This window comes from Scyliorhinus torazame, chromosome 11 (assembly GCF_047496885.1).
Source record: "Scyliorhinus torazame isolate Kashiwa2021f chromosome 11, sScyTor2.1, whole genome shotgun sequence".
Taxonomy (NCBI): Eukaryota; Metazoa; Chordata; class Chondrichthyes; order Carcharhiniformes; family Scyliorhinidae; genus Scyliorhinus; species Scyliorhinus torazame.
Genome location: NC_092717.1, coordinates 108,251,391 through 108,278,398, shown reverse-complemented (window position 1 = coordinate 108,278,398; position 27,008 = coordinate 108,251,391). Strand labels below are relative to the sequence as shown.

At 50.3% G+C, this 27,008-nt stretch overlaps 1 protein-coding gene across 1 annotated transcript in view; it reads right to left on the bottom strand.

Moving 5' to 3' along the window:
• Positions 1–27,008, bottom strand: part of slco5a1 (solute carrier organic anion transporter family member 5A1) — a 300,251-nt gene that overhangs the window by 119,451 nt on the left and 153,792 nt on the right. Inside the window, exon 2 of the mRNA XM_072467599.1 lies at positions 11,970–12,102. Coding sequence (XP_072323700.1) covers positions 11,970–12,102 — 133 coding nt within the window. The remainder of the gene's footprint in view (positions 1–11,969; positions 12,103–27,008) is intronic.

The following is a 27,008-nucleotide window of genomic DNA, read 5'->3' as shown; positions in this document are numbered from 1 at the left end:
GGACTTCCGGTGGCAGCCATGGAGTGAGTGGTTACACATTTGGTCGCTCCAGCTCGAGCTGGGCAGCAAAGTATGCGACGAGTATGCTGGAGAGGTTGGCGGGGAGGGGTCTTTGACCGTGCTCCCCGCGGAGTTGGATCGAATGCACAGGCCGAAGGCGAAGGTGTCAACGAGGGCGATGGTAGTGTGGCTGCATCATTTTCTTGATAAGGAGAAGATATTGAAATGGATGAAGCAAAGGAAAAAGTGCACCTGGGAAGGAAACGTGCTGAGAATCTATCTGGACCTGGGTGCGGAGTTGACCATGCGGCGGGCCAGTAGGAATCGGATCAAGGCTGTCCTTTACAAGGAAGGGGTGAAGTTTGGGGCGTTGTATCCTGCTCGTCTGTGGGTCACACACCAGAATCTAGAGTTTTATTTTGACACTCTGGAGGCGAGTGAATTTATGAGAGACCATGGACTGGGAGGTGTGTGAGGACACTGAACTTTGGACATGCTAAAGTGGGGAATGTGTGTTTACATGACGGGCGGGTTGTTGTATTTAATGAATATGGGTACGGACAGGATGAGGTGTTTTATAAATTTTTACTGGTTTGGAGGATTTGCGGGTGAAGGGCGGTTGTGGGGAAGGAGGACAGATGGAGGCCTCCAGTGAGGGCCATCGTATGCCAGCTTGCAGGCTATTTCAATGTTTTTCAAACATTTTTCCCGGGACCCAGTTTTGCCAACTGGCTGATCTTCAGGGCCACTTGATGGCCGGCCCAGACATGATGGCCCAAAGGGCCTCTTTCTGTGCTGTAAACTCTATGGTTCTATTAAAGTTCAGAGGAGAGCCATGAAGTTGATGTCGTGTTTGAATTATGGAAATAAACAAGTTTTGCATTTCCCTAGCACCGCCACGATTACACGAGCACAGAGTAGTTTGCAGCCAATAAAGTAGTCACTGCTGTAATGCTAATTTATGCACAGCAAACACCCACAAACAGCAGTGTAATAAAGACCAGGGGCGTCATTCTCTGAACCTCCGCCGGGTCGGAGAATGGCCGTTGGGCGCCGTGAATCCCGCTCCCGCTGAAGTCTCCGGTACCGGAGATTGGGCGGGGGCGGGAATCGGGCCGCGCCGGTTGGCGGGACCCCCCGTTGGATTCTCCGGCCCGAGTGGGACGAAGTCCCGCTGGCGTATATCAAACCTGGTATTTACCGGCGGGACCAGGCGGCGTGGGCGGGCTCCGGGGTCCTGGGGGGGGGGGGGGGGGGCGCGGGGCGATCTGACCCCGGGGGGTGCCCCCACGGTGGCCTGGCCCGCGATCGGGGCCCACCGATCCGCGGGCGGGCCTGTGCCGTGGGGGCACTCTTTCCCTTCCGCCTCCGCCACGGCCTCCACCATGGCGGAGGCGGAAGAGACTCTCCCTACTGCGCATGCGCGGGAAACTGACAGCGGCCGCTGACGCTCCCGCGCCGGGAAACTGACAGCGGCCGCTGACGCTCCCGCGCATGCGCCGCATTTCCGCGCCAGCTGGCGGGGCAACAAACGCCATTTCCGCCAGCTGGCGGGGCAGAAATCCCTCCGGCGTCGGCCTAGCCCCTCAATGTTGGGGCTAGGCCGCCAAAGATGTGGAGCATTCCGCACCTTTGGGCCGGCGCGATGCCCGTCTGATTGGCGCCAGTTGGCGGACATCGCGCCGTTGGGGGAGAATTTCGCCCCAGATAATCTGTTTTTTATGTGATGTTGGTTGAGGGATAAATGTTAGTTAGGGATCAGAGATAACTCCCTACCCTTATTCAATGTAGTCCCATGGAATCTTTTACATCCACATGAGAGGCAGAACCTCCATTTAACATGGTATCTTGAAAATAGCATTTCTAACAAGGTAGCACTCCTGCAGTACTACACAGGTGAACCCACAACCGCCAAAGACCCGGGTTCAACCCCGGCACCGGGTCACTGCCCTATAGAGTTTGCACATTCTCCCCATGTTTGCGTGGGTCTCACCCCACAACCCAAAGATGTGCATGGTAGGTGGATTGACCACGCTAAATTGCCCCTTAATTGGAATTTTTAAAAAGTAAACAAAAATTGCCGTCAATAAAATGTTTTTTGAAAAATTTGATTTTGTCACGAATCCTGCTATTGAGTCGCAAATTTCAGCGGACAGCCCGATAGTAAAGTCTGCGGACTGGGCCCCCCCCACCACCCCCTGCAATGCAAAGCCTTCCTCTCCCCCCTATGTGACAAGTAAGGGCATCCCCCCCTCCACAACACGAGAATTGCTGTGTCATTCGCCCCCCAGTACAGACGCATGAGAGTGACCTGACCCCTCCCCAACAGAGAGTTCTCTTGATAGGGGATGGGATGGGGGATTCGCTGTTATGGGGGGTTTGCTCATTTGGGGGTTTCTCCAATCTGGGAGATCTCTGACCTGGGGGATCGCTAATGCGGGTGTGTGGGTGGGGGGGGGGGTCTGATGAATGGGTCTCCAATGAGGGGTCTGATGTTGGGGGAGGACTGGGTGCTGGGGCTGGATATTGGGCAGGACTTTGTGTGGGGAAGGGGGATCCTGCGATGGACTTTGGGGGGCACCTGCATTAAATACTTACCCCATTGGCTCACCGCGTATTCCACCGCGTCAGAGCCACACTGTCAAACATGTGCACCAATCCATGCCCACGTGAATCCTGGCCCAGAGGGCTAGAACATCACAGAGGCATGGGGAATCCGGTGTTCAGCCCGTGAATAGGATGCAGATGGGGCATTTTGATCCCTTTGCATCCTCCCACTGGCGCAGGGAATGAATCTCGATGCCGCTGCCAGTGGGGGACTGGAGCATCGCAAAACAATCTGCACCTCCTTTCACCGACACGGGATTCTCCGACACATCGGGAACTCCACTACCAACAGTGGGCGGCGGAGAACCCCTCCTTCTTGATGTACACATTTTGATTTCTCCTCAGGTTTTAGACATGACACTTTTCAAATCTAACACTAATAAATTATTGCAATGGTTTTGATGTTTGCTGGGTGTCAGTAGGTTCCTCTTTCTGAAACAGAAGCTGTTCACAATGAACCGTTAACTGTCTCAGGAGTTAAGACTGTAACAAATGTAAGGAGAAATCAGTAAATTCTGTTGACCTCCTGCCACAATATCCCTCCCACTGACCCCATTTCTTCCAGCAGTTGCATTGCTTTGAGTTTTTTGAAAACATTTAACTTTCTTCGAAACACACGTTAACATAAATAAAAGCAAGGATATTTGGATTTAAAGAAAAATAATGCTTTGAATTGAATGTTAGTTAGTTGTGTAAATTGCAAAAGAACTCTGAATTCAACAACAGGTTCTTGGCTATCTAAGAATTTTTTCTTTCAGATGTCTTTTTTAAAATAAATTTAGAGTACCCAATTCATTGTTTCCAATTAAGGGGCAATTTAGCGTGGCCAATCCACCTACCCTGCACATCTTTGGGTTGTGGGGGCGAAACCCACGCAAACACGGGGAGAATGTCCAAACTCTACACGGACAGTGACCCAGAGACGTGATCGAACCTGGGACCTCGGTGCCTTGAGGCAGCAGTGCTAACCACTGTGACACCGTGCTGCCCTAGATGTCTAACTATCACACCAGTCATTCGCAAGTAAAGGTGGCATAAATGCGTTTGCTTCAAATGTCAGCTTGTTGGCATTTCAGTATCAATCAATCAGGTTAGCTGGGACAAAAACAGAAAATACTGGACAATCTCAGCAGGTCTGACAGCATCTGTGGAGAGAAAAGGGAGCTAATGTTTCGAGTCTGGATGACACTTTGTCAAAGCTGGAGAGAACTGGAAATAGGGTCAGATTTGTACTGTTGTGGGATGGGGGGGGGGGGTGTAGGGGGGTGGCGTGGAGCAGTGGGGCTGAATAGAGGACTGGATAGAGGGCCAGCGATAGGTGGAGATTGACAAAGAGGTCATGGCAGAAAGATAAAGGGAATGTAAATGGGGTGATCAGGGGTAAGAAATGTGCTGATAGTGGCACAGTAAGAGATAAGAGATTAAAATGTTGTAATGGCAGGACAAAGGTAAGCAGTGTGGCAAACGACAGCTAGGAACAGGGAACAGTTGGCCCAAGTGGGGTGGAAGGAGGGGGACTACAGTGAGGAAAAAACAGATCAATGGAAGAAATGAAGATGATTTTTAAAAATAAATTTAGAATACCCAATTATTATTTTTTTTCCAATTAAGAGGCAATTTTGCGTGGCCAATCCACCTAACCTGCACATCTTTTGGGTTGTGGGGGTGAAACCCACGCAGACATGGGGAGAATGTGATAGTTAGACATCGAGGGCAAAGTCCACACGGACAGTGACCCAGGGACGGGATTCGAACCCAGGTCCTCAGCGCTGTCGTCCCAGTGCGCCACCGTGCTGCCCACGAAATGAAGATGAATTGAAAGAAATAAAAAAGGGGAGAAGATGCAGGAGAGAGTCCACAGTCTGAAGTTGTTGAACTTAATGTTAAGTGGACATGCGAGCAGGACTGAGTTGAAATGGCAAGTGACAGGAAGCTCTGGGTCCTGCTTGTGGACGGACCTAAGGTGTTCTACAAAGCGGTCACCCAGCCTGCGTTTAGTCTCTGCAATGTCGAATAGACTACATTGGGAGCAGCAAATGCAATAGACCAAGCTGAAGGAGGTGCACGTGAAGCACTGCCCTCACAGTAACATGAAGGTTCGCTGGGAGATGGGACTCAAGGCTGTCAGAACCACAGTTCTGGTGACAGGGAGGATTGAAAGACAATAGAACCATTAAGATTGGCAGAAGGACAAGATTGGAGGCTGTCAGTTCCAGTTGATACTTCCTCGAAATGTACAAATTTAGAGAGAAAAGTTCCTGGGAACCATAATTACAGATGTGTTTTCAGCTTTGTTTCAAAAATGGTTTGGAACAATTTTTAAAAATGTTGTCCAGGCATATCCAGCTATGTTAGCTTATATCATAGCTTGTTCAGGACTGCTATTCTTCTAACATAAGAAGTACATTTCCTCGTGTGAATGTATTAACTGGCTTTATTTAAGCATTCTTGACAACGGTGGAATTGCTGGAAAAAAATTCAGATCAATGATGAGGTTTAGTTCATTTCAAAGATTACAGAGATTCTGGGTGTAATTTTACTTTGGCATTCCATTGTGATGGATGATTGAACCAGAGGCCTTTTTTGTAGACATTCTTGTTGTTACTTTGCAAGAAATGAGAAGAGAATCAAAACCATCCATATTAAGAGCAGTCAAAATCCACAGCTAGGATTGAGAAGGGCTTGTTATTTTTGAAAGTTATGTATATCCTATCTACTTCTGGAGTTTAGTGTGTGCAGATTCGAGAGGAGAGGAGGCTGTGGATTAGCAAGTTTCCCTAAGGGAGTATTTTGGACTCATTTTTTTAAAAGAAAAGAAGGAAGATGCAAAGTTAGGCGGAGTAAAAGCGTTTGAGCATTTTTTTCCAATTGAACTGCAAAAACCAACTTTTTAAAAAAATTTAGAGTATCCAATTATTTTTCCCCGATTAAGGGGCAATTTAGCGTGGCCAATCCACCTACCCTGCACATCTTTGAGTTATGGGGGCAAAACCCACGCAGACACGGGGAGAATGTGCAAACTCAAAAGGACAGTGACCCAGGGCTGGGATTCGAACCCGGGTCCTCAGCGCCATAGGCAGCAGTGCTAACCACTGTGCCGCCCTGCAAACACCAACTTAACAGGATTTAATGGTCTCAAGTGGCTGTCCCTTGACTTTTCTGATCACTGCATGTTAGAAGGCTGAACATACTTTCGGAAGCATCGAGGAATACTACAAAATGTAGGCAGCAGACTCAACCCAGTCCAACAAAGAGCTCAGCCTTGTCAGAGGCTGTTATAATGACACCAGCTCTGAATCTAAGCAGCCTTGGGCAACCTTGATTAAAACAGTCAATCAGCTGCAGCTATTGTATTGAGAGGGTAACAGATGCTCTGCTCAGGCAGGCGCCTCAAGTTGTTATGTTCTCAATGGATCCTGCAAAGCTGACAGAGTGGCCAGTTTCATAGACTAGCAGGATTCCGCCGACAAAGGGTGCTATTGATTGTACTCATGTAGCAATGAAGATCCTATTTGAGAACCCTTCAGTTTTATTAACTAGGAGGGGTCAGTTGAATTAGTGTAATAATAATCTTTATTATTGTCACGAGTAGGCTTACATTAACACTGCAATGAAGTTACTGTGAAAAGCCCCTAATCACCACATGCCGGTACCTGTTGGGTACACAGAGGGAGAATTCAGAACGTCCAATTCATCTAACCTGCACATCTTTGGACTCTGGGAGGAGACCGGAGTACCCGGAGGAAACCCACACAGGCACGGGGAGAACATGCAGACTCCGCACAGGCAGTGACACAAGCAGGAATCGAACCTGGGACCCTGGCGCTGTGAAGCAACAGTGCTAACCACTGTGCTACCATGCCACCTATCTGTAAGTCATGTCATTCATACAACATTTCATTTAAGTATCGGCTCATTTGCAATTTGTCCATCAAGCATCCTTGCACTGTTGTGCAAGCTTAGCTAATAGCAATTCTATGAGACATCCATGTTCAGCAAGGGATAAGAGGTACAAAAAGGTATTTGGAACTCCTTAATGTTTTTAGTGAGCAGTCAATCAGATACTGAAATCTCACATCAGATATCTTTTAAGATCTGGGGAGCCCAGCAACAAATGAGGAAATAATCTCAAGAATAATTGCTGCAGGTCCGACAAATGTGGAGGTGATTTTCTAGCCGCATTGCGCTCAAGGGAGAGCGCAACGCACCGGTGAATGCCGGGCGAGGTTTGCAGCAAGCCTCCCGACAGCCTCCGCGGCTAGCGGGATTGACCAAAGTCCCGGAAGACGATTGAGTCGGAACTCCGCCCAAATGGGCTGACCAAACGGTGCTCCCGGAAGTAGGTTGTAAGCCTACTTACGACCTACTCACGTGGGATCCACCGACCTTCCATGATTCTTCGGCCTCCCCTGGGAAGCTGCAGCCGGGCACCGATCAGTGCTGGTCCACACAAACGTGGACCGTACAGAACAGCACCCGGATGGGTAGGATCACCAAGGCCATCGGAGACCCCTGGGTGGTCAGGTTAAGTGCAGATGGTTCCTGGCCCTGCTCTAGAACACGGGCATCTTGGCACTGCCAAGGTGCCCGGGTGGCACAGCCAAGCCAGCAGGAGCACTGCCTGGGTGCCAAGGTGGCAGTGCAAGGGTGCCCGAGTGCTAAGGTCCAGGGGGTGAGGGGGGGCCATGCCCATAAAATGAGGGTGGAGGAAGGGTTTGAAGGGTGGAGGTGTGCAGAGCAGGAAAGTCGGGGCCTCTGGGAGGTTGGAGGGCTGATGGGTGGCTGTCTTGGAATGGAGGGGGTGCTGTAAAAGGGCTTGGGGGGGGCTTGAAGAGGGAGGACCCCCAGGGACCCCATAGTGGGGTGTCCTCACTTGTTCATTCGGGCTGGATGGAGGTCGGTGATTTTATTTGTGGGCCTCGGCGATCAGGATGGCATTTAAAAATGGTAGTTTTCCATCAGGATGTGCCAAGTCACTCATGCTTGACCAATTTGGTGTAAAAGCCTTTCTTACATTCATGGGGTGGTGAAGTTTGCATTGACTCCTGTGGTGATATGCATCACTGTAAATACACAAGATGTTAATGTAAATACACTAAGACTAAGTAAACACTAGAGGGAACACCAGAGACATCATGATATGAGGACACACACATAATGATATACAGACAAGCAGCTATGAACACATAGAATAGGACGCGACCAATGGGCAGTCAGGACACCCAGAGGTGACACTACCACAAGGGGGCAACTCATATAAAAGGATAGGGCACACATGCTCTTTCTCTTTCCACATTCAGCAACACTCAGAAAAGGACAGGGGCAGATCAGAAGCATCTGAGTGCCTGTTGAATCTATATAGTTCAACTCAAGATCCGTGACTGCCAGCAACAGCACCCAGGCAAGATGTTCGAGATTCCAGTTCCTCAGCAGCTCAGGTACCATGGCAATCTAGGTGCCGACTGGCATGCATTCAAACAGAGATTTGAGATTTCCATGGTAGCATCCGACTAGATGGCGTGGCCAATGCTGAGAAGATAAAGCTTCCACTCACCATTGCGGGTGAAAGTGCAACAGAAATCTTCAACTCCTTCAGGTACTCCAAAGGGCAAGACAAGAGAGACTTCCAAACAGTCCTGGACAAGTTTGAAAACTACTGCGAGGTGAACACAACAGAAGAAATCGGTAAAACTGGCGCCAATACTCACCACAAGGCAAAGGTCGGCTTGCAAATGCAGAAAACAGCAGTTTGATTGGCAGCCATCTTGAGAAAGGAGCCGCACATGCGCAGTTCCCCAGAACATGCGAACCGGCAAAACAATGTTTTGCGCATGCGCGATAAGCCGCGCATGCGCAATGAGCGCACAGTAAAGGAAAAGCGATCTGCACATGCGCAATCCATTCCTATGCTCTACGCCACAAGCGTCATGACATCAGAGGCCCCGGACCACGCCCACTTAAAAGGGAAATGTCCGAAAATAGTGGGGGGAAAATTTTAGCCCGGAAAACACAATTCTTTCACCTGGAATGACAGCACAATGCCTGAACTTCGACCAGTAGCTGAAAGTAACCTCTGCAGAACCCTGCAACATGCAGTGAGCAACGTCCTAAGAGATGATTTACTCCTTGAAGACTACGACTCAGACGTTGATTTCTTTCTTGGACATAGCGAGCACAATGACAGTTCCGACACAAAAAGTGATGATATGGTCCTTGAAGACTACGACTCAGAAGATGATTTCGTCATTGGACGTGGCGACCTCAGTACCAAATCCGAACCGCAACGAGATGATGTGTACATTACAGAATCCGACACAGACATGGATGAGTTCTTCGAATTTGAGGATCCTTAGCCCAGCATAGACGACATCCCGACCCGTGAGTACAGGATTCTGCTGCGGCCTTAAGCCAAGAGACAGAGAGCGGTACAATTCCACAGAGAGCGACCTGACGCCACACCAGTGGTCCATGCACCACAAACAGTCCCTGACTCCACACAGAGAGTGGTCCACGCACCACGAAGAGTCCCTGACTCCACACAGAGAGTGGTCCACGCACCATGAAGGGTCCCCGACTCCGCACAGAAAGCGAGACAGACTCCACAGCGAGACCACTGCACGTCTCCACACAGAGAACACAGAAAGACTCCACAGCGAGACCACTGCACGACTCCGTTGAGAGTGCACAGATCAACTCCACAGTGAGACCACTACACGGCTCCACACAGGGAACGATGCCAGACTCCATAGAGAGAGCGATACAAAACTCCACAGCGAGCTCGTTGACAGACTCCACGATGGAAGCAATGCAAGACTCCAGAGCGCAGTCCTTGCATGAACAAGACCATGCAGGTCTAGCAACTTTATCTGAGCAACCAGCAGCAGATGATGCAAGTCTGCCATGCTCAAGTGCACAGCAAGATGACCATGACAGTCTACCACGCACACGTGAACAACAAAAAGACAATGACAGTCTACCCAGATTATTTGAGCCACCAGAAGAAGACTCTGACAGTCTACCCAGCTCATCTAACCGACAAGAAGATGCGGAAGGTCTACCCACTGTATGTACGACAAGTGACAAAGGCGTCACAATTCCCATACAAGATGTGCGACATCTCAGTGAGACTGACAGACCTCAGCTAGTATGTACAGAGGCACTCGACGATCAAAGTGAGGTTACTAGTGACTCCAGTGACACCACGTTCAAGCCTCATCCTCTCAAACCTCTCCACAAGAAAATGCATTCCTGAATATTTTGACTACGGACGGGGAGCATCAAGGCACCTCAGATGATTCAAGTGACACCTCAGATGATTCAAGTGAACCTGAAATGACTCCGGACGGGGAGTGTCAAGAAACCAAAGCTGATTCAGGTGAACCAGAAAGGACTCCAGACGGGGAGCATCGACAAGCCAAAGATGATTCCAGTGAACCGGACATGACTCCAGACGGGGAGCGCCGAGGAATCAGAGACGGCACGCTCAATGAGACAGCAGATGCCACAAAGGACACTGACAAGTAACTTTGTGAAGGACTCGAATTCTCCACTTGATGTGGCCATTGAGCGCAACAAACACATCAACAAAACACAACAGCAAGAAGCGTACCAAAGGCACCAACGTCAACAACAAGCACGACAAAAACAACAACACTGGAACAACGACTGGTACAACTCTGCAAATGCAGGACAATGTAACAGCACAGCTCCTAACACTGGCAAAAGTATAGCCATACCATGGCATGACAGCAAATCTCACCCATTCAAGTTTGCTCCACTACAAATAAGCAAACCAGCTTTCAAAGCAGATGAGTTTGTTCCACTACGAACAAGCAGATCAGCTTTCAAGGCAGCTGACATAAGGCATCAATACCGCAAACACAGACACCAGTCCAGGTCAGACAGGAAAGATGTCATCAAGAATCGCTACCACAAGCATCGAAAAAAAAGAGTCCCAATTAGACAACAAAGTGATTTGACCATTTGAACACCTCCTGATGACTTCTTGGTTCCTTAAGCACAGGGACACTGACTGCGTTCACATGGAAATGACAACATCAACATCGACACTTCAATAACAAACCAAGAAAGCCACTCGACCGTATGAATTCATGAACTTTGGACTCATACATATTATTTGGTATTGTGTAATCATCACTGGCATTATGATTTGTACATGTCATCATTTATGTACCTATTTTCTTCAATTTTCTTTAACACTGTACAGAAAATATGTAACACGAAAAAAGGGGGGATGTGGTGATATGCATCACTGTAAATACACAAGGGGTTAATGTAAATACACTAAGACTAAGTAAACACTAGAGGGAGCACCAGAGACATCATGAAATGCGGACACACACATAATGATATACAGACAAGCAGCTAATGAACACATAGAATAGGACATGACCAATGGCCAGTCAAGACACCCAGAGGTGACACTACCACAAGGGGGCAACCCATATAAAAGGACAGGGCACACATGCTCTTTCTCTTTCCGCAGGCAGCACTCAGAGAGAAGGACCAAGGCAGATCAGAAGCATCACACCCACTGCATAGCTCAGAGCAGTCTGGTTAGTTGGACTGAGTTACTATAGCAAGATTAGCGGGAAAGTCAAACTCAAGTAGGAGAATTGTTAACTGTTCAATAAATGTGTTCAACCAATCTCCAAGTCTGAACCTTCCTTTGTCAGAGCATACGTCAAGGAAGCAGCTCATGCTACATGTATAAGCATAACACAACTCCCTGAGCTACCTCGCTTAAGAATGTCAGTCTGGCACCTTTCTTCTAGCAGTTCCAGCTACCATGCTAGTCCGTTGTTTAAGAATTGGTCATTTGTGAAAGAGGAATTAAATAAGGTACAGAGGAGCTAACTTCAAGAGCAGCCATTTTGGAGAACACCATAAATTGCACCACCTGGTTCAGTATCATTTCCTCATTTAACCACTTAGCATGAAGTTTCTGAATCCAGGCCATTTATGTAAATTAAAAATGGTAATTGTCCCAACAATGAGACCTGAGGAACTCAATACAGGACCTCTTCAACCACACTGTTTTAACACCTCGAATGATTATTTGTTCCCTATCTTTCAATCGGTTTCTTATCCATTTTGGGCTCACCCTGAATATACCCTGAGGCTAATTAACAGCCTTTTGTGTAGAACATTGCCAAATGCCTTTTGCATATCGTTATTTTACGTGGAACAGAATTAAAGCCACTAGGTCATTCATGTTGTGCTGAATATGCACCTATCACAAATACACAAGGCAAAATATGGATCACTTTATGCAACACAAAGTAAAAGGAAAATAGCGCATTCAAAAAGATATATGAAAATTAAGTTGTCACTTCTCTTACCAATTTCCAATAAAGCGTGGGTCACTCTGATCAATCTGAACTACGGTCCTGGGATCTACGTAGAAGCCAATCAATACTCCCCCTAGAAGATATCCTGCTGCAGGGCCTAATGCTCCCATTACATACATGATGGCTGGAAAGCAGAAATGATAGATAGTTTGAGTAAAACATCGGAACAACACACACAAATAGAAAGTGTTAGATAGAAGCTTAAGTATACTGTAGAAATTCCAGATGAAACTGTGTATTATAACAATGTGGATACATATTGCAGAAGAGATAACCTTACAAGGGTGTTAACTTGCCTCAATAGTGGTACTATTTCCTCTGAGCCAAATGGCTGGGAGTTCATGCTTCATTCCAGGGATGCAACATATAATTCATGCTGTCACTTTAGGCCAGTACTGAGAGCATGCTGCAGGGTTGGAGATTCCATTATTCAGTTGAAACATTGGGTGGATCTTTTCACTTTGGTGGGGGCAGACAACAGGTAACATCAGATTGGACATGATTGGCAATAAGGCCACCGAGGCATTTTCATCTATTTCAATACTATGTGACTGTCTTCCTACAAGTAGCATTAAGAGCTCTTTGCATTAAATTTAATCTGCCATTATTCTGTCACTTATATATTTTGTCCAAATCATTGTAGAATTTTCAGCTGCATCTTTCAATTTTCTTTTCCTTTGAAGTCAATGCAAAGAAAATCCAGCTGGATTATATAATAGGCAGCTGATCCAATGTTTGCATTCCCTCTGAATGTGAAGGTTTCAGCCATTAACCCGAGGCCCCGAATCCTCACTCAGAGAGGTCTGATAGATCTTGTGCCTCTACTTAAAAAGAGCAGGGAATTCTCCTGGTGTTTTAACACTGCAACATGTTATATAATCATTTATACGATGGGTGTTTGTAGGCCTTTGCTGTTTGCAACCTGGCTGCTACCTTTTCCGACAAAACAACAGTGATGATACTTCAACAGTACTTCATTAGCCACAAAATATTTCAATCTATTGTGGATATAAAGGAGTTATGTGAATACAAGTTTTATTTTTTTCAGAGGGTTTATTAACAGCTATCATTAAGTCACAATGTGTTGTGAAGCAGCATGGAAGACCTTGATAAAATTGCAACAATCAGTTATATAGAGCGTGATCTAATAGTCTCATCGCACCCGACTCACTGATGCAACGGCTGTTAAATCTCGCAAGATGCCTCCCGCGACATTTGTAATGCTCAGAATGCCTCGTGAGATCTCACGAGACATTGCGATCTGGATCTTGCCCTCGCTGGATTTCGTGTTAGATAACATACAATTTAGATCTTCTATTAACTGAACTAATTTTTTTCTATTTAATAATATTTCTAAAATCTAAAAGTCAGCGCAATTTTCTCAATAAGCAAGGCAGGTATACTATAGCATACCACTGCAGCATATGTGTGGCACAGTAGCACAGTGGTCAGCATTGTTGCTTCGCAGCGCCAGGGTCCCAGGTTCGATTCTCTCTTGGGTCACTATCTGTGTGGAGTCTGCACGTTCTCCCTATGTCTGCGTGGGTTTCCTCCAGGCGCTCCAATTTCCTCCCACAAGTCCCGACAGACGTGCTTGTTAGGTGAATTGGGCATTCTAAATTCTCCGTGTACCCAAACAGGCGTCGGAGTGTGGCGACTAAGGGATTTTCACAGTACCTTCATTACAGTGTTAATGTGAGCTTACTTATGACAATAATAAAGATTATTTATTATATTATTACTTCCTTTTCTTTTTTAAAAAATATATTTTATTCAAGTTTTTTGGCCAAACATAACAATACGTAGTGTTTCTTTTACACAGCAATAAAGCAATATAAATAACCGTGGCCAGTTTTAAACAAATAAATAAGTAATATATAAACAAAAACAAAAAACAAAACTAAATGGCAACTGCCTTGTCCAAAATAAATACTCTCCAAAAATACAGTCCAGCAATCCAATATACAATTACATATACCAAATACCTATACATATACAATAACATCCCTGAGAGTCCGTCCGATTCCTCCCCCCCCCCCCCCCCCCTCCCCCCTGGGTTGCTGCTGTTATCTACTTCTTTTCCATTCCCTCTATCTTTCTGTGAGGTAGTCGACGAACGGTTGCCACCGCCTGGTGAACCCCTGAGCCGAACCCCTTAACACGAACTTAATCCGTTCTAACTTTATGAACCCTGCCATATCGTTTATCCAGGTCTCCACCCCCGGGGGTTTGGCTTCCTTCCACATTAACAATATCCTGCGCCGGGCTACAAGGGACGCAAAGGCCAACACGTCAGCCTCTCTCGCCTCCTGCACTCCCGGCTCTTCTGCAACCCCAAATATAGCCAACCCCCAGCTTGGTTCGACCCGGACCCCCACCACCTTCGAAAGCACCTTTGCCACCCCCACCCAGAACCCCTGTAGTGTCGGACATGACCAGAACATGTGGGTGTGATTCGCTGGGCCTCTCGAGCATCTCGCACACCTATCCTCGACCCCAAAAAATTTACTAAGCCGTGCTCCAGTCATATGCGCCCTGTGTAGCACCTTAAATTGTATCAGGCTTACCCTGGCACACGAGGACGATGAGTTTACCCTACGTAGGGCATCAGCCCACAGCCCCTCCTCAATCTCCTTCCCCAGTTCTTCTTCCCATTTCCCTTTCAGCTCATCTACCATGATCTCCCCCTCGTCCCTCATCTCCCTGTATATGTCCGCCACCTTACCGTCCCCCATCCATGTCTCTGAGATCACTCTATCCTGCACTTCCTGCGTCGGGAGCTGCGGGAATTCCCTCACCTGTTGCCTCGCAAAAGCCCTCAATTGCATATACCGAAATGCATTCCCTTGGGGCAACCCATATTTCTCCGTCAGCGCTCCCAGACTCGCAAACGTCCCATCTACAAATAGATCTCTTAATTGTACTACCCCAGCTCTTTGCCATGCTCCAAATCCCCCATCCATTCTCCCCGGAACGAACCTATGATTGTTTCTTATCGGGGACCGCACCGAAGCTCCCGTCCCTCCCCTATGCCGTCTCCACTGCCCCCAAATTCTCAATGTAGCCACCACCACCGGGCTTGTGGTGTATTTCTTTGGTGAGAACGGCAACGGCGCCGTCACCATTGCTTGCAGGCTAGTCCCCCTGCAGGACGCCCTCTCCAATCTCTTCCACGCCGCTCCCTCCCCTTCTCCCATCCACTTACACACCATTGAAACATTGGCGGCCCAGTAGTACTCACTTAGGCTCGGTAGTGCCAGCCCCCCAATGTCCCTACTACGCTGCAAGAATCCCCGCCTCACTCTCGGGGTCTTCCCAGCCTACACAAAACTCATAATACTCTTCTCAATTCTTTTGAAAAAAGCCTTCGTGATCACCACCGGGAGGCACTGGAACACAAAAAGGAATCTCGGGAGGACCACCATTTTAACCGCCTGCACCCTACCTGCCAATGACAGGGACACCATGTTCCATCTCTTGAAATCCTCCTCCATCTGTTCCACCAACCGTGTTAAATTATGCCTATGTAATGTACCCCAATTCTTGGCTATCTGGATCCCCAGGTACCGGAAGTCCCTTGTTACCTTCCTCAACGGTAAATCCTCTATCTCTCTGCTCTGCTCCCCCGGATGCACCACAAATAGCTCACTTTTCCCCATGTTCAGTTTATACCCTGAAAAATCCCCAAACTCCCCAAGTATCCGCATTATCTTTGGCATCCCCTCCGCCGGGTCCGCCACATATAGCAACAAATCATCCGCATACAGAGATACCCGGTGTTCTTCTCCCCCCCCTAAGTACTCCCCTCCACTTCCTGGAACCCCTCAGTGCCATGGCCAGGGGTTCAATCGCCAATGCAAACAATAACGGGGACAGAGGGCATCCCTGCCTCGTCCCTCTATGGAGCCGAAAATAGTCAGACCCCCGTCCATTCGTGACCACGCTCGCCATCGGGGTCCTATACAGCAACTGTACCCACCTGATATACCCGTCTCCAAATCCAATTCTCCTCAACACCTCCCACAAATAATCCCACTCCACTCTATCAAATGCTTTCTCGGCATCCATCGCCACCACTATCTCCGCTTCCCCCTCTGGTGGGGGCATCATCATTACCCCTAGCAGCCTCCGTATATTTGTATTTAGCTGTCTCCCCTTCACAAACCCAGTTTGGTCCTCATGGACCACCCCCGGGACACAATCCTCTATCCTCATTGCCATTACCTTGGCCAGAATCTTAGCATCCACATTCAGGAGGGAAATGGGCCTGTATGACCCGCATTGCAGCGGGTCTTTTTCCTTCTTTAGGAGGAGCGATATCGTTGCCTCTGACATAGAGCGATATAGTTGCCTCTGACATAGTCGGGGGCAGCTGCCCCCTTTCCCTCGCCTCATTAAAGGTTCTCATCAGTAGCGGGGCCAGCAAGTCCAAATATTTCTTATAGAATTCAACTGGGAATCCGTCTGGTCCCGGGGCCTTCCCCGCCTGCATGTTTCCAATCCCTTTCACTACTTCCTCCGTCTCAATCTGTGCTCCCAGCCCCACTCTCCTGTTCCTCCACCTTCGGAAATTCCAGCTGATCCAGAAAGCACATCATTCTCTCCTTCCCGTCCGGGGGCTGCGCTTCATATAATCTTTCATAAAATGCCTTGAACACTCCATTCACTCTCTCCGCTCCTCGCTCCATCTCTCCCTCCTCATCTCTCACCCCCCCTATCTCCCTCGCTGCTCCCCTTTTCCTCAGTTGGTGGGCCAACAACCTACTCGCCTTCTCCCCATATTCGTACTGTACACCCTGTGCCTTCCTCCATTGTGCCTCTGCCTTACCCGTAGTCAACAAGTCAAATTCTACATGTAGCCTTTGCCTTTCCCTGTACAGTCCCTCCTCCCGTGCCTCCGCGTATTGTCTGTCCACCCTCAGCAGTTCTTTCAACAACCGCTCCCTTTCCCTACCCTCCTGCTTTCCTTTATGTGCCCTAATAGATATCAGCTCCCCTCTAACCACTGCCTTCAGTGCCTCCCAGACCACTCCCACCTGTACCTCCCCATTATCATTAATTTCCAAGTACCTTTCAATACACCCCCTCACCCTTAAACACACCCCCTCATCAGCCAATAATCCCATGTCCATTCTCCAGGGTGGAAGCTGTTGTTTTTCTTCCCCTATCTCCAGGTCCACCCAGTGTGGAGCATGATCCGAGATGGCTATAGCCGTGTACTCCGTCCCCGTCACCTTTGGGATCAGTGCCCTTCCCAAAACAAAAAAATCTATTCGTGAAAATACTTTATGTACATAGGAGAAAAACGAAAACTCCTTACTCCTAGGTCTACTAAATCTCCAGGGATCTACTCCTCCCATCTGCACCATAAAATCCTTAAGCACCCTAGCTGCAGCCGGCCTCCTTCCGGTCCTGGACCTCGATCTGTCCAGCCCTGGGTCCAGCACCGTATTAAAGTCTCCACCCATTACCAACTTCCCCACTTCTAGGTCCGGGATTCGTCCTAACATACGCCTCATAAAATTGGCATCATCCCAGTTCGGGGCATACACGTTCACTAATACCACCGCCTCCCCTTGCAGTTTGCCACTCACCATCACGTATCTGCCCCCACTATCCGCCACTATAGTCTTTGCCTCAAACATTACCCTCTTCCCCACTAGTATGGCCACCCCCCTGTTTTTTGCATCTAGCCCCGAATGAAACACCTGCCCCACCCATCCTTTGCGAAGTCTAACCTGGTCTGTCAGCTTCAGATGCGTCTCCTGAAGCATAACCACATCTGCCTTAAGTTTCTTTAGGTGTGCGAGTACCTGTGCCCTCTTAATCGGCCCGTTCAGCCTCCTCACATTCCACGTGATCAACCGGGTTGGGGGGCTCTTTACCCCCCCCCCCCTTGACGACTAGCCATTTCCTTTTTCAATCCAGCTCCTCACCCGGTTCCCACGTAGCTGTATCCCCCCCAGGCGGCGCCCCCCCGCCCCGACCCCCCCCTCCCATACCAGCTCCCCCTTCTCCCCAGCAGCAGCAACCCAGTTAACCCCCCCCCCCCCCGTTAGATACCAAGCTAGCGTAATTGCACCCCCCATGTTGCTCCCAGAAGTCAGCAAACTCTGGCCGACCTCGGTTTCCCCCCGTGACCTCGGCTCACACTGTGCGAGGCCCCCTCCTTCCTGCTTCCCTGTTCCCGCCATGATTACCATAGCGCGGGAACAAAGCCCGCGCTTCCCCTTTTGGCCCCGCCCCCAATGGCCAGCGCCCACAGCTCCTCATCCACCCTCACCCCCTCCCCCACGACATGGGGATGAGAGAGAAGTTACAGGGTCGCAGGTTTAACAATCTGGGAAGTCCTCTCTTCCCCCTTTTCCCCCCTTCGTCCCACAAATTCACCCCCCCACTTTTGTCCCAAACGTTCTTTTTCTGGCCCGCTCACTCCAGCTTCTCCTCGACAATAAATGTCCACGCCTCGTCTGCCGTTTCGAAATAGTGGTGTTTCCCTAGATGTGTGACCCACAGTCTTGCCGGTTGCAACATTCTGAATTTGACCTTCCTTTTATGCAACACCGCCTTGGCCCGGTTAAAGCTTGCCCTCCTCGCCACCTCCGCACTCCAATCTTGATCCACGCGGATCACCGCATTCTCCCACCTACTGTTCCGAGTTTTCTTGGCCCATCTGAGGACCATCTCTCTGTCCTTGTATCGGAGAAATCTCACAACTATTGCTCGAGGAATTTCTCCAGCCCTCGGTCTTCGCGCCATAACCCGATAGGCACCCTCCACCTCCAGCGGACCCGTCGGGGCCTCCGATCCCATTAACGAATGCAGCATCGTGCTCACATATGCCCCGACGTCTGCCCCTTCTGCACCTTCGGGAAGACCAAGAATCCTTAAGTTCTTCCTCCTCGCATTGTTGTCCAGCACCTCCAGCCTTTCCACACATCTTTTGTGTTGTGCCTCGTGGATCTCCGTTTTCACCACCAGGCCCTGTATGTCGTCCTCATTTTCAGCAGCCTTTGCCTTCACGACCCGAAGCTCCTGTTCCTGGGTCTTTTGCTCCTCCTTTAGCCCCTCAATCGCTTGTAATATCGGGGCTAACAGCTCCTTCTTCATCTCCTTTTTGAGTTCATCTACGCAACGCCGCAGGAACTCTTGTTGGTCAGGGCCCCATATTAAACTGCCTCCTTCCGACACCATCTTGCTTTGTGCCTGCCTTCCTGGCCGCTGCTCTTGAGGATCCACCGCAATCCGGCTACTTTCCTCTCTTTTTTCCATCCGTGTCCAGGGGGGATTCCCTTCTGGATTACCGCACAGTGTTATTTGCCGTTAAAATTGCCGATGGGGCTCCTATTAGGAGCCCAAAAGTCCGTTCCACCGGGAGCTGCCAAAACGTGCGACTTAGCTGGTCATCGCCGCACCCGGAAGTCCTATTACTTCCTTTTCAATGGCAATAAAGGATAAATGATGGGCTAGCCAGCGATGCGCATATCCCAGGTTAAACCCAAAGTGCACACACACACAATATGGAAATCAATGGCAATCGGGGTGTCACCTGCCTGCCATTGGGGCTTCTGTGCCTTCAAGGGCGAAGAACCTGTCCTCAAGAGCTGCCAGCCAATCAGAGTGAACCAACAGCTCTTCACTCTTGCAGCACCATTGGGAGCAGTGACCACCCGTGGACTGCAGCCGGCTCAGAACAGCAGCCATGAAGGAGGACCTGGAATCAAGCTATGTGGTTTTGGGCTTGCCAGGGCCACTCTGCCCACTTATGTGGGGCTGGCCCTTGCTGCCAGGTGGCCCCTCTGTGAACTACAGAGTACCCTAATCTGTCCTCCTGAGCTTTCAGGGAAGCTGACAGCTGTTACTGGGTGGCATCCCACTTGGGGTATGGACCCACCCCCAGCAGCGGTGGGAAATTGGCTATTTCAAGGCTTAAATTGGCCTCTGAGCATACAGATCATCCTTAGCCTTCCCCATCCCTGACTTAATGGGGGGAGTCAGGAAAGTGACACCTTCTCCACCCTGTGCCTTCCCTCTCAATTATCCAGTCCTCCTGCCTCCCTTTCCATTCCCAAGGGTGGGATAACTTCTGCCCGAAAGGCATAATTTAATACAATAGTGTAAAGCTGATGATAACAAATCAGCAGTGTGTTTTACTTCTCTCACAAATGTTGTTGTTGAATTCAACCATCTATGTATGACTCCCTTTTACCCCTTTGCACGGTCAAAATTACTCCCCCGCTGCCCTTATCTATTGTGTTTTTAAAAGATGAGCCCAGCGATACTGAGACCAACCTAGTAAAGACAAGACATGTTGAAAAAATTACTAGTTGCAATTTTATTATTTTTCATAATTAAGTGTGCGGCTAGCACGAAGTTAAAAGGCACAGTAAGTTGTGTGAATGAGAACACGATGATGCAAAAGTACATACAGTATGTGAGCAGGCAAAGGTATGGCAGATGAAAATCGATGTGGGGAAATGTAAAGATTTTGAATCTGAGAAAGAAATTAAAGCCAGATCATTTAAGAGTGAAATCAGGAAGCATGGGCGTCATTCTCCCACCCCCCGCCGGGTCGGAGAATGGCCGTTGGCCGCCGTGAATCCCGCCCCCGCCGAAGTCTCCGGTACCGGAGATTGGGCGGGGGCGGGAATCGGGCCGCGCCGGTTGGCGGGACCCCCCCGCTCAATTCTCCGGCCCGGATGGGCCGAAATCCCGCCAAGAAATTGCCTGTCCCGCCGGCGTATATCAAACCTGGTATTTACCGGCGGGACCAGGCGGCATGGGCGGGCTCCGGGGTCCTGGGGGAGGGCGCGGGGCGATCTGACCACGGGGGGTGCCCCCACGGTGGCCTGGCCCGCGATCGGGGCCCACCGATCCGCGGGCGGGCCTGTGCCGTGGGGGCACTCTTTCCCTTCCGCCTCCGCCACGGCCTCCACCATGGCAGAGGCGGAAGAGACTCTCCCCACTGCGCATGCGCGGGAAACTTTCAGCGGCCGCTGACGCTCCCGCGCATGCACCGCATTTCCGCGCCAGCTGGCGGGGCAACAAACGCCATTTCCGCCAGCTGGCGGGGCGGAAATCCCTCCGGCACCTTTGGGCTGGCGCGATGCCCGTCTGATTGGCGTCGTTTGTGGCGCCAGTCGGTGGACATCGCGCCGTTGGGGGAAAATTTCGCCCCATATTTTCATAAAAAGGGTAGTGGTAATCTGGAACTCTCTGCCCAAGAAAAACTATGGATTCTGGATCAATTGAACTTTCCAAGACTGAGATCAACAGATCTCTCCTCATTGAGGGTATCAACAGAAATGGAACAATGGTCGCTACTCACAGTTAACATACAGAGAAACCATTAAGTGATAGAACAGGCTCGTGAAACTGATTGATGTACTTCTGTTCTCTCCTCCTGTGAATTTTAATTCCTCTGCTTCTTCGGTACCATGCAGAAAGGGAGTTAAAATCAAAGCAGCATTGGTACTGCTCATTACCCGCTCTGCCGTGATTTTAATGCAGTGTTTTCTTGGATGGCTGAAGTACCCCTCTGAATCTTACCAATTAGTAAGATTAGTAAAATTAGTAAGATTAGTAAAGTTAATAAGATTAGTAAAATTAGTAAGATTAGTAAAGTTAATAAGATTAGTAAAATTAGAATTAGTAAAATGAACAAAATTAATGAGATTAGTAAAATTAGTCGCACAATTCAATTTTAGCTGCCTACTGGGGGGGCGGGGGGGTGCAGCTGCCAAGTGGAAGCCTAAAATAGGACTGTGAAATATATTTCAACACAGAAGATAGGAGCAGGAGTAGGCCATTCAGCCCATCGAGCCTGCTCCACCATTCATGGCTGATCCGCTGGGTGCGATTTAACAGAAATCACGGGGTTGACCGAGGAGACAGCAGTCACCGATAGTGAGGTTGGCCTGCTCTGCAGAGTGCGGATCCACTGCCCCTTCACCCAGATGACCTGCCTCAAGTAGTTGTTCATTTCGGACAGAATGATCCTTCCCTCTCACTGACTACAAGTCCATTGTTTCACAGCATCTCCATCTGATGGGGCTGGGGCACCCCGAGTTGTCCAAATTGGGGGGGGGGGGGTAGGGGAGGAATTGGGGAGAAGGAGCGATTGGGAAAGCAGAGGATTAGGGGCGCGGAGGATTGGGCAAGGTGGGAATGGGGGGGGTAATGGGGTGGAGGATGGGGGAGCGAAGGAACTGGGGGAAGGAGGGACTGTGGGAAAGATGAATTGGGGGAAGGGGAAAGAGAGGCGGGACCTGACAGACAAAGCCTCGTCCTCTGAGAATCAGGTGAGAATGAGGGCTTCCCTGGTCCTCTGAGCATACCGGACCCTTGCCGCCTATCCTCCATCCTCCGGCTCCTTCTGCAGATCCTCCCTGGGGTCATCTTTCATCCCCTCCCGGTCCACCTCCTCCAACTCAGACATGGCCGTATGTCCCTCATTCTCCTCTTCCAGCATGTCGCCCGGCTGCTGTGCCAGGTTGTGGAGGGCACAGCAGACCACCAGAAAGTGGGGTACCCTCTGGGAGTGCACTGCAGTGCACCACCAGAGCAGTCCCGTATCGGAACCTCATTTTCAGCAGTCCGATGCACCGCGCAATGACAGCCAGGGTGGAAACATGGGCCTTGTTATATCGGGCATCCGCCTCAGTCTCCAGCCGTTGCACTGGTGCCATCAGCCAGGATCTCTGCGGGTACCCCTTATCCCCAAGAGCCAACCTGTCATCCTGGGGTGGTCCTCGAAAATATCAGGGGCGTCATTCTCCGACCCCCCGCCGGGTCGGAGAATGGCCGTTGGCCGCCGTGAATCCCGCCCCCGCCCAAGTCTCCGGTACCGGAGATTGGGCGGGGGCGGGAATCGGGCCGCGCCGGTTGGCGGGACCCCCCGCTCAATTCTCCGGCCCGGATGGGCCGAAGTCCCGCCAAAAAATTGCCTGTCCCGCCGGCGTAAATCAAACCTGGTATTTACCGGCGGGACCAGGCGGCGTGGGCGGGCTCCGGGGTCCTGAGGGCGCGGGGCGATCTGATCCCGGGGGGTGCCCCCACGGTGGCCTGGCCCGCGATCGGGGCCCACCGATCCGCGGGCGGGCCTGTGCCGTGGGGGCACTCTTTCCCTTCCGCCTCCGCCACGGCCTCCACCATGGCGGAGGAGGAATAGACTCTCCCCACTGCGCATGCGCGGGAAACTTTCAGCGGCCGCTGACGCTCCCGCGCATGCGCCGGGAAACTGTCAGCGGCCGCTGACGCTCCCGCGCATGCGCCGCATTTCCGCGCCAGCTGGCGGGGCAACAAACGCCATTTCCGCCAGCTGGCGGGGCGGAAATCCCTCCAGCGTCGGCCTAGCCCCTCAATGTTGGGGCTAGGCTGCCAAAGATGCGGAGCATTCCGCACCTTTGGGCCGGCCCGATGCCCGTCTGATTGGCGCCGTTTTTGGCGCCAGTCGGCGGACATCGCGCCGTTGGGGGAGAATTTCGCCCCAGGTATCTCCAAGTGTCCCAGGATGTAGCTGTCATGCACGCTCCCTGGGAAGCTTGTAAACATGCATGATCCGGAGGCGGTAGTCGCACACAAGTTGAACATTCAGGGAGTTGAACCCCTGGATGAAAATGAAATGAAATGAAATGAAAATCGCTTATTGTCACAAGTAGGCTTCAATGAAGTTGCTGTGAAAAGTCCCTAGTCGCCACATTCCGGCGCCTATTCGGGGAGGCTGGTACGGGAATTGAACCGTGCTGCTGGCCTGCCTTGGTCTACTTTAAAAGACAGCTATTTAGCCCAGTGTGCTAAACCAGCCCAGATGCATGCAAGGCGACATGCGTGCTATTCATTGCCCCCAGACCTGGGGTGCAGTTGGACATCCTTGACTTCCAATGTGTTTAATCCACGGTGATGTGCAAGTTACATGCATCACTCAGTACACCAGCAACAAAAGTATCAGCAATCTGCGAAAGCATTTCTTCAACAGCATCATCAGGTCACCCATTTGGATCAATGTCACACACCAGGTCCCGCAGCGTCTTCTTGCTTTAAACCGGATCACCTTCTGGACTCACACATCCCGGGCCTGACGTTCCAGGGCCCAGATTTCGTAGAAACAATTGTCCGTCTTTCCGGTTACAGAAAAAGGAAACAGCATCAGCGGCCTCCAGGCATTTGCAGCCGCCAGCAGGAGCAAGCAGCAAACACAAGTTGCAGCTGTGAAGTGCCCCACAACTAACTAGGCCAATTCCTCATTAGGAATAGCCTTCAGCTGTGAAGCTAGAGGCTGCTCACAGTCAAAGGGAGATAAAGTGACCTTCAGCATAGAACCAAGAGCAAGACTCTGTCTTGGAAGTGTGTGGTAGCACAGGCAGGCAACAGCTTAGTTGCCCCTATTATGGATATCCACAAAATTTAAAGATGGTTTGAAGGCCTGGCAGATGAAAAGTGCCCCCCACCCAGCCCAGGGTTGGCCATCGACCTAGAATGCTTCAGCCCCCTGACCGAGCCCAACCACGCTGCGGTGTCTCCCTACCGTCCCCCACTCCCTCCCCAAGCACTGGGCAGCAGTGCCAGTGCCTTGAGCTGGGTCGCGGAAAATGGAAATGGCTACTCACCTCCTCAGTTCACCTCAGCAGCCATTGTGCCAGCTTGACATTTTTGAAAAGGAGTACTAAACAACATCCGTGTGATTTCTCGCTTGAGAGCTGGTTAATTCCCAGAAGGCTGTTGCACTCGACTTCAATGGAAATTTATGCCAATGAGTGTGAATGATTTGCCCGCTATATTTGGGCAAGATCTGAAACATGCCATCGGGAGTGGGCTGGTTAGATCGCAAACTGGATTGCACCCGCCGCAAATCTTGATTTTTGCCTTTCCCACTGGCGCAATGTAGTGGCTAAATAGCACCTCAATCTCAATGCTATAGTCCTGCTTGCTCTCCAAATCCCTTTAGTGCCTAGAAATCTATCTAATTATTTCTTAAATACATCAGTGACCTGGCCTCCACAGTCTTATGCGGTGGAGTCAGATTCACCGCCCTCTGACTCCTCACCTCAGTTCTCAATGGCTACCCTGTATTCTAAAACTGTGACCGTTTGTTCTAGATGCCCCACAGCGAGGGGAAACATCATCCCTCCATCCAATATATCCAGCCCTGTCAGAACTTTATATGCTTCAATGAGATCCTCGCTCATTCTTCTCAACTCCAGTGAATACAGGCCTTGTTGACTCATTCTCTACACATACAAAACCCTGCCATCCCAGGAATCAATATGGTGAAATGTCAGTGCCGGGTTAGCACTGCCAGGGTGCCCATATGGCACTGCCAGAGTACAGGCTGGCCGTGTCAAGTTGTTCGGGTGCCAGTGGAGTGCTAGAGTAGTACCCTGCCTAGTTCCTGACCATGTGGGGGACTGTAATGGCCTCCAAGACCCGCCAAAGTGCCATCACACCTGGTCCACGATTGTGGAAACCAGGACTAAATGGCGCCCGGTTTAGGCCTCGCAGGCACGGCCATTGACTCCTAGACGCTGGATGAAAACCGGATCTTTCGGTCCCGGATGCGACTCCCGGACACCTCCAACCCGCCAACTCACCTGTTGGGTGGTCCTCAAGCCCTCCCATACCCCACCAAATACCGGCAAGGTACACCTGGGCCCAATCCCAGCACAGACAAAATGTCAGCTTGGCACTGCCAGCCTGGCATGCTGGCAGTGCCCCTGCCAGAGCCATCTGGCAAGGTGGCACAGCCAGAGTGCCAGCCTGCTGAGAGGCCGACCACTTGGGGGGCCTCAGATCGCCTGGGAGACCTACCCCTCGCCCCCCCCCCCCAAAATAAAAGTGCCAATCCTCCTAGTCCCCATTTTTGGGCCAGTGCTGAATGGCACTCGGGCGGGGTCTCCTCAGCAGAGCCGATAGATGCCAGGTTGCAGCTTGATCCAGCGGCAGCATAGCTAAGTGAACTTTTAAGCTCTTTTAGTTATGCGAGTGTCGGTCCCACCCATTGTGGGCAGGTTCCAGGTCATTAAGCCTCACGAGATCTATTTATTAGATCCCATTGGGAATGTCGGGAGAGGCCTCGTCTGGGATCTTACGGTCGCATCCCGTCTCGATCCCGGTGGCACCCGGCTGGTAAATCGGGCCCATTGTATTACTATTTGTATTCAATGAAAATGTTAGTATTGTTTTGGTGCAGCACCGTCACAGCAGTCCTTAAATGTTATTTTTTTTAACCTCAGAAATGGATTTGTTGCTGCGCACTTTACGAGCTCAGTCAGGTGGAGAATGCAGGCTGAAGAGTTTGAGAATAAATGTAACATAAAGTAGGCTCGTATTTTAGTCACAAGTATATTAAGTATGAATTTTTACATGATTCTTTCAGCTATTATTTGGACTTCCATTATGTCATTCTCTGCGAATACAAAGAGGAGCAATAGCTTCCCCAGAGATATTGATCGCCTGTCAGATACAACAAATGAACAGCTAGGCATGAAAAGAATAAGAGGCAGTCAAATTCAAACCTACACCTTTCACTGTGTTATTAGCAGCCAAGTGAATGGAAACCGTTTAGCCACATCCTCAAAACAGACACATATAAACAATATGTCATTTAGTCCGTTATGCATGTGCCAGTTCTTTGCAAAGCTATCCTATGGGCTGGATTCTCCGATTCTGCAGCTATGTTCGCAGGATCTGTCTGGTCTTTAGACCAGAAAGTTGGCGTCGCCCCCGTCTTTACCTCGGATACGGCCTCAGAATGGCTGGTCCGTGGCCGTGAATGCGCTCGGCGGCGGCCGCACCGTGCAACATAGTGCCGGCCACACACGGACCCAGCCTGCCAAAATCTGTCCCTCTGTAACCCCCCTCGCCACCCCCCACCAGTCCCCGAGCCCTCGCCGAAGCCCCCCCTGCCAGTGGAAAGGCTCCCCCACCCCGACTGTTGCGGCGCTGGACACAGTCCGCAACCGCCACGCGAGGTCCTCGAACGCTGTTAGGACACGCGCCCCAGGCTGTCGGGGACTCGGCCTATCGGGGGCG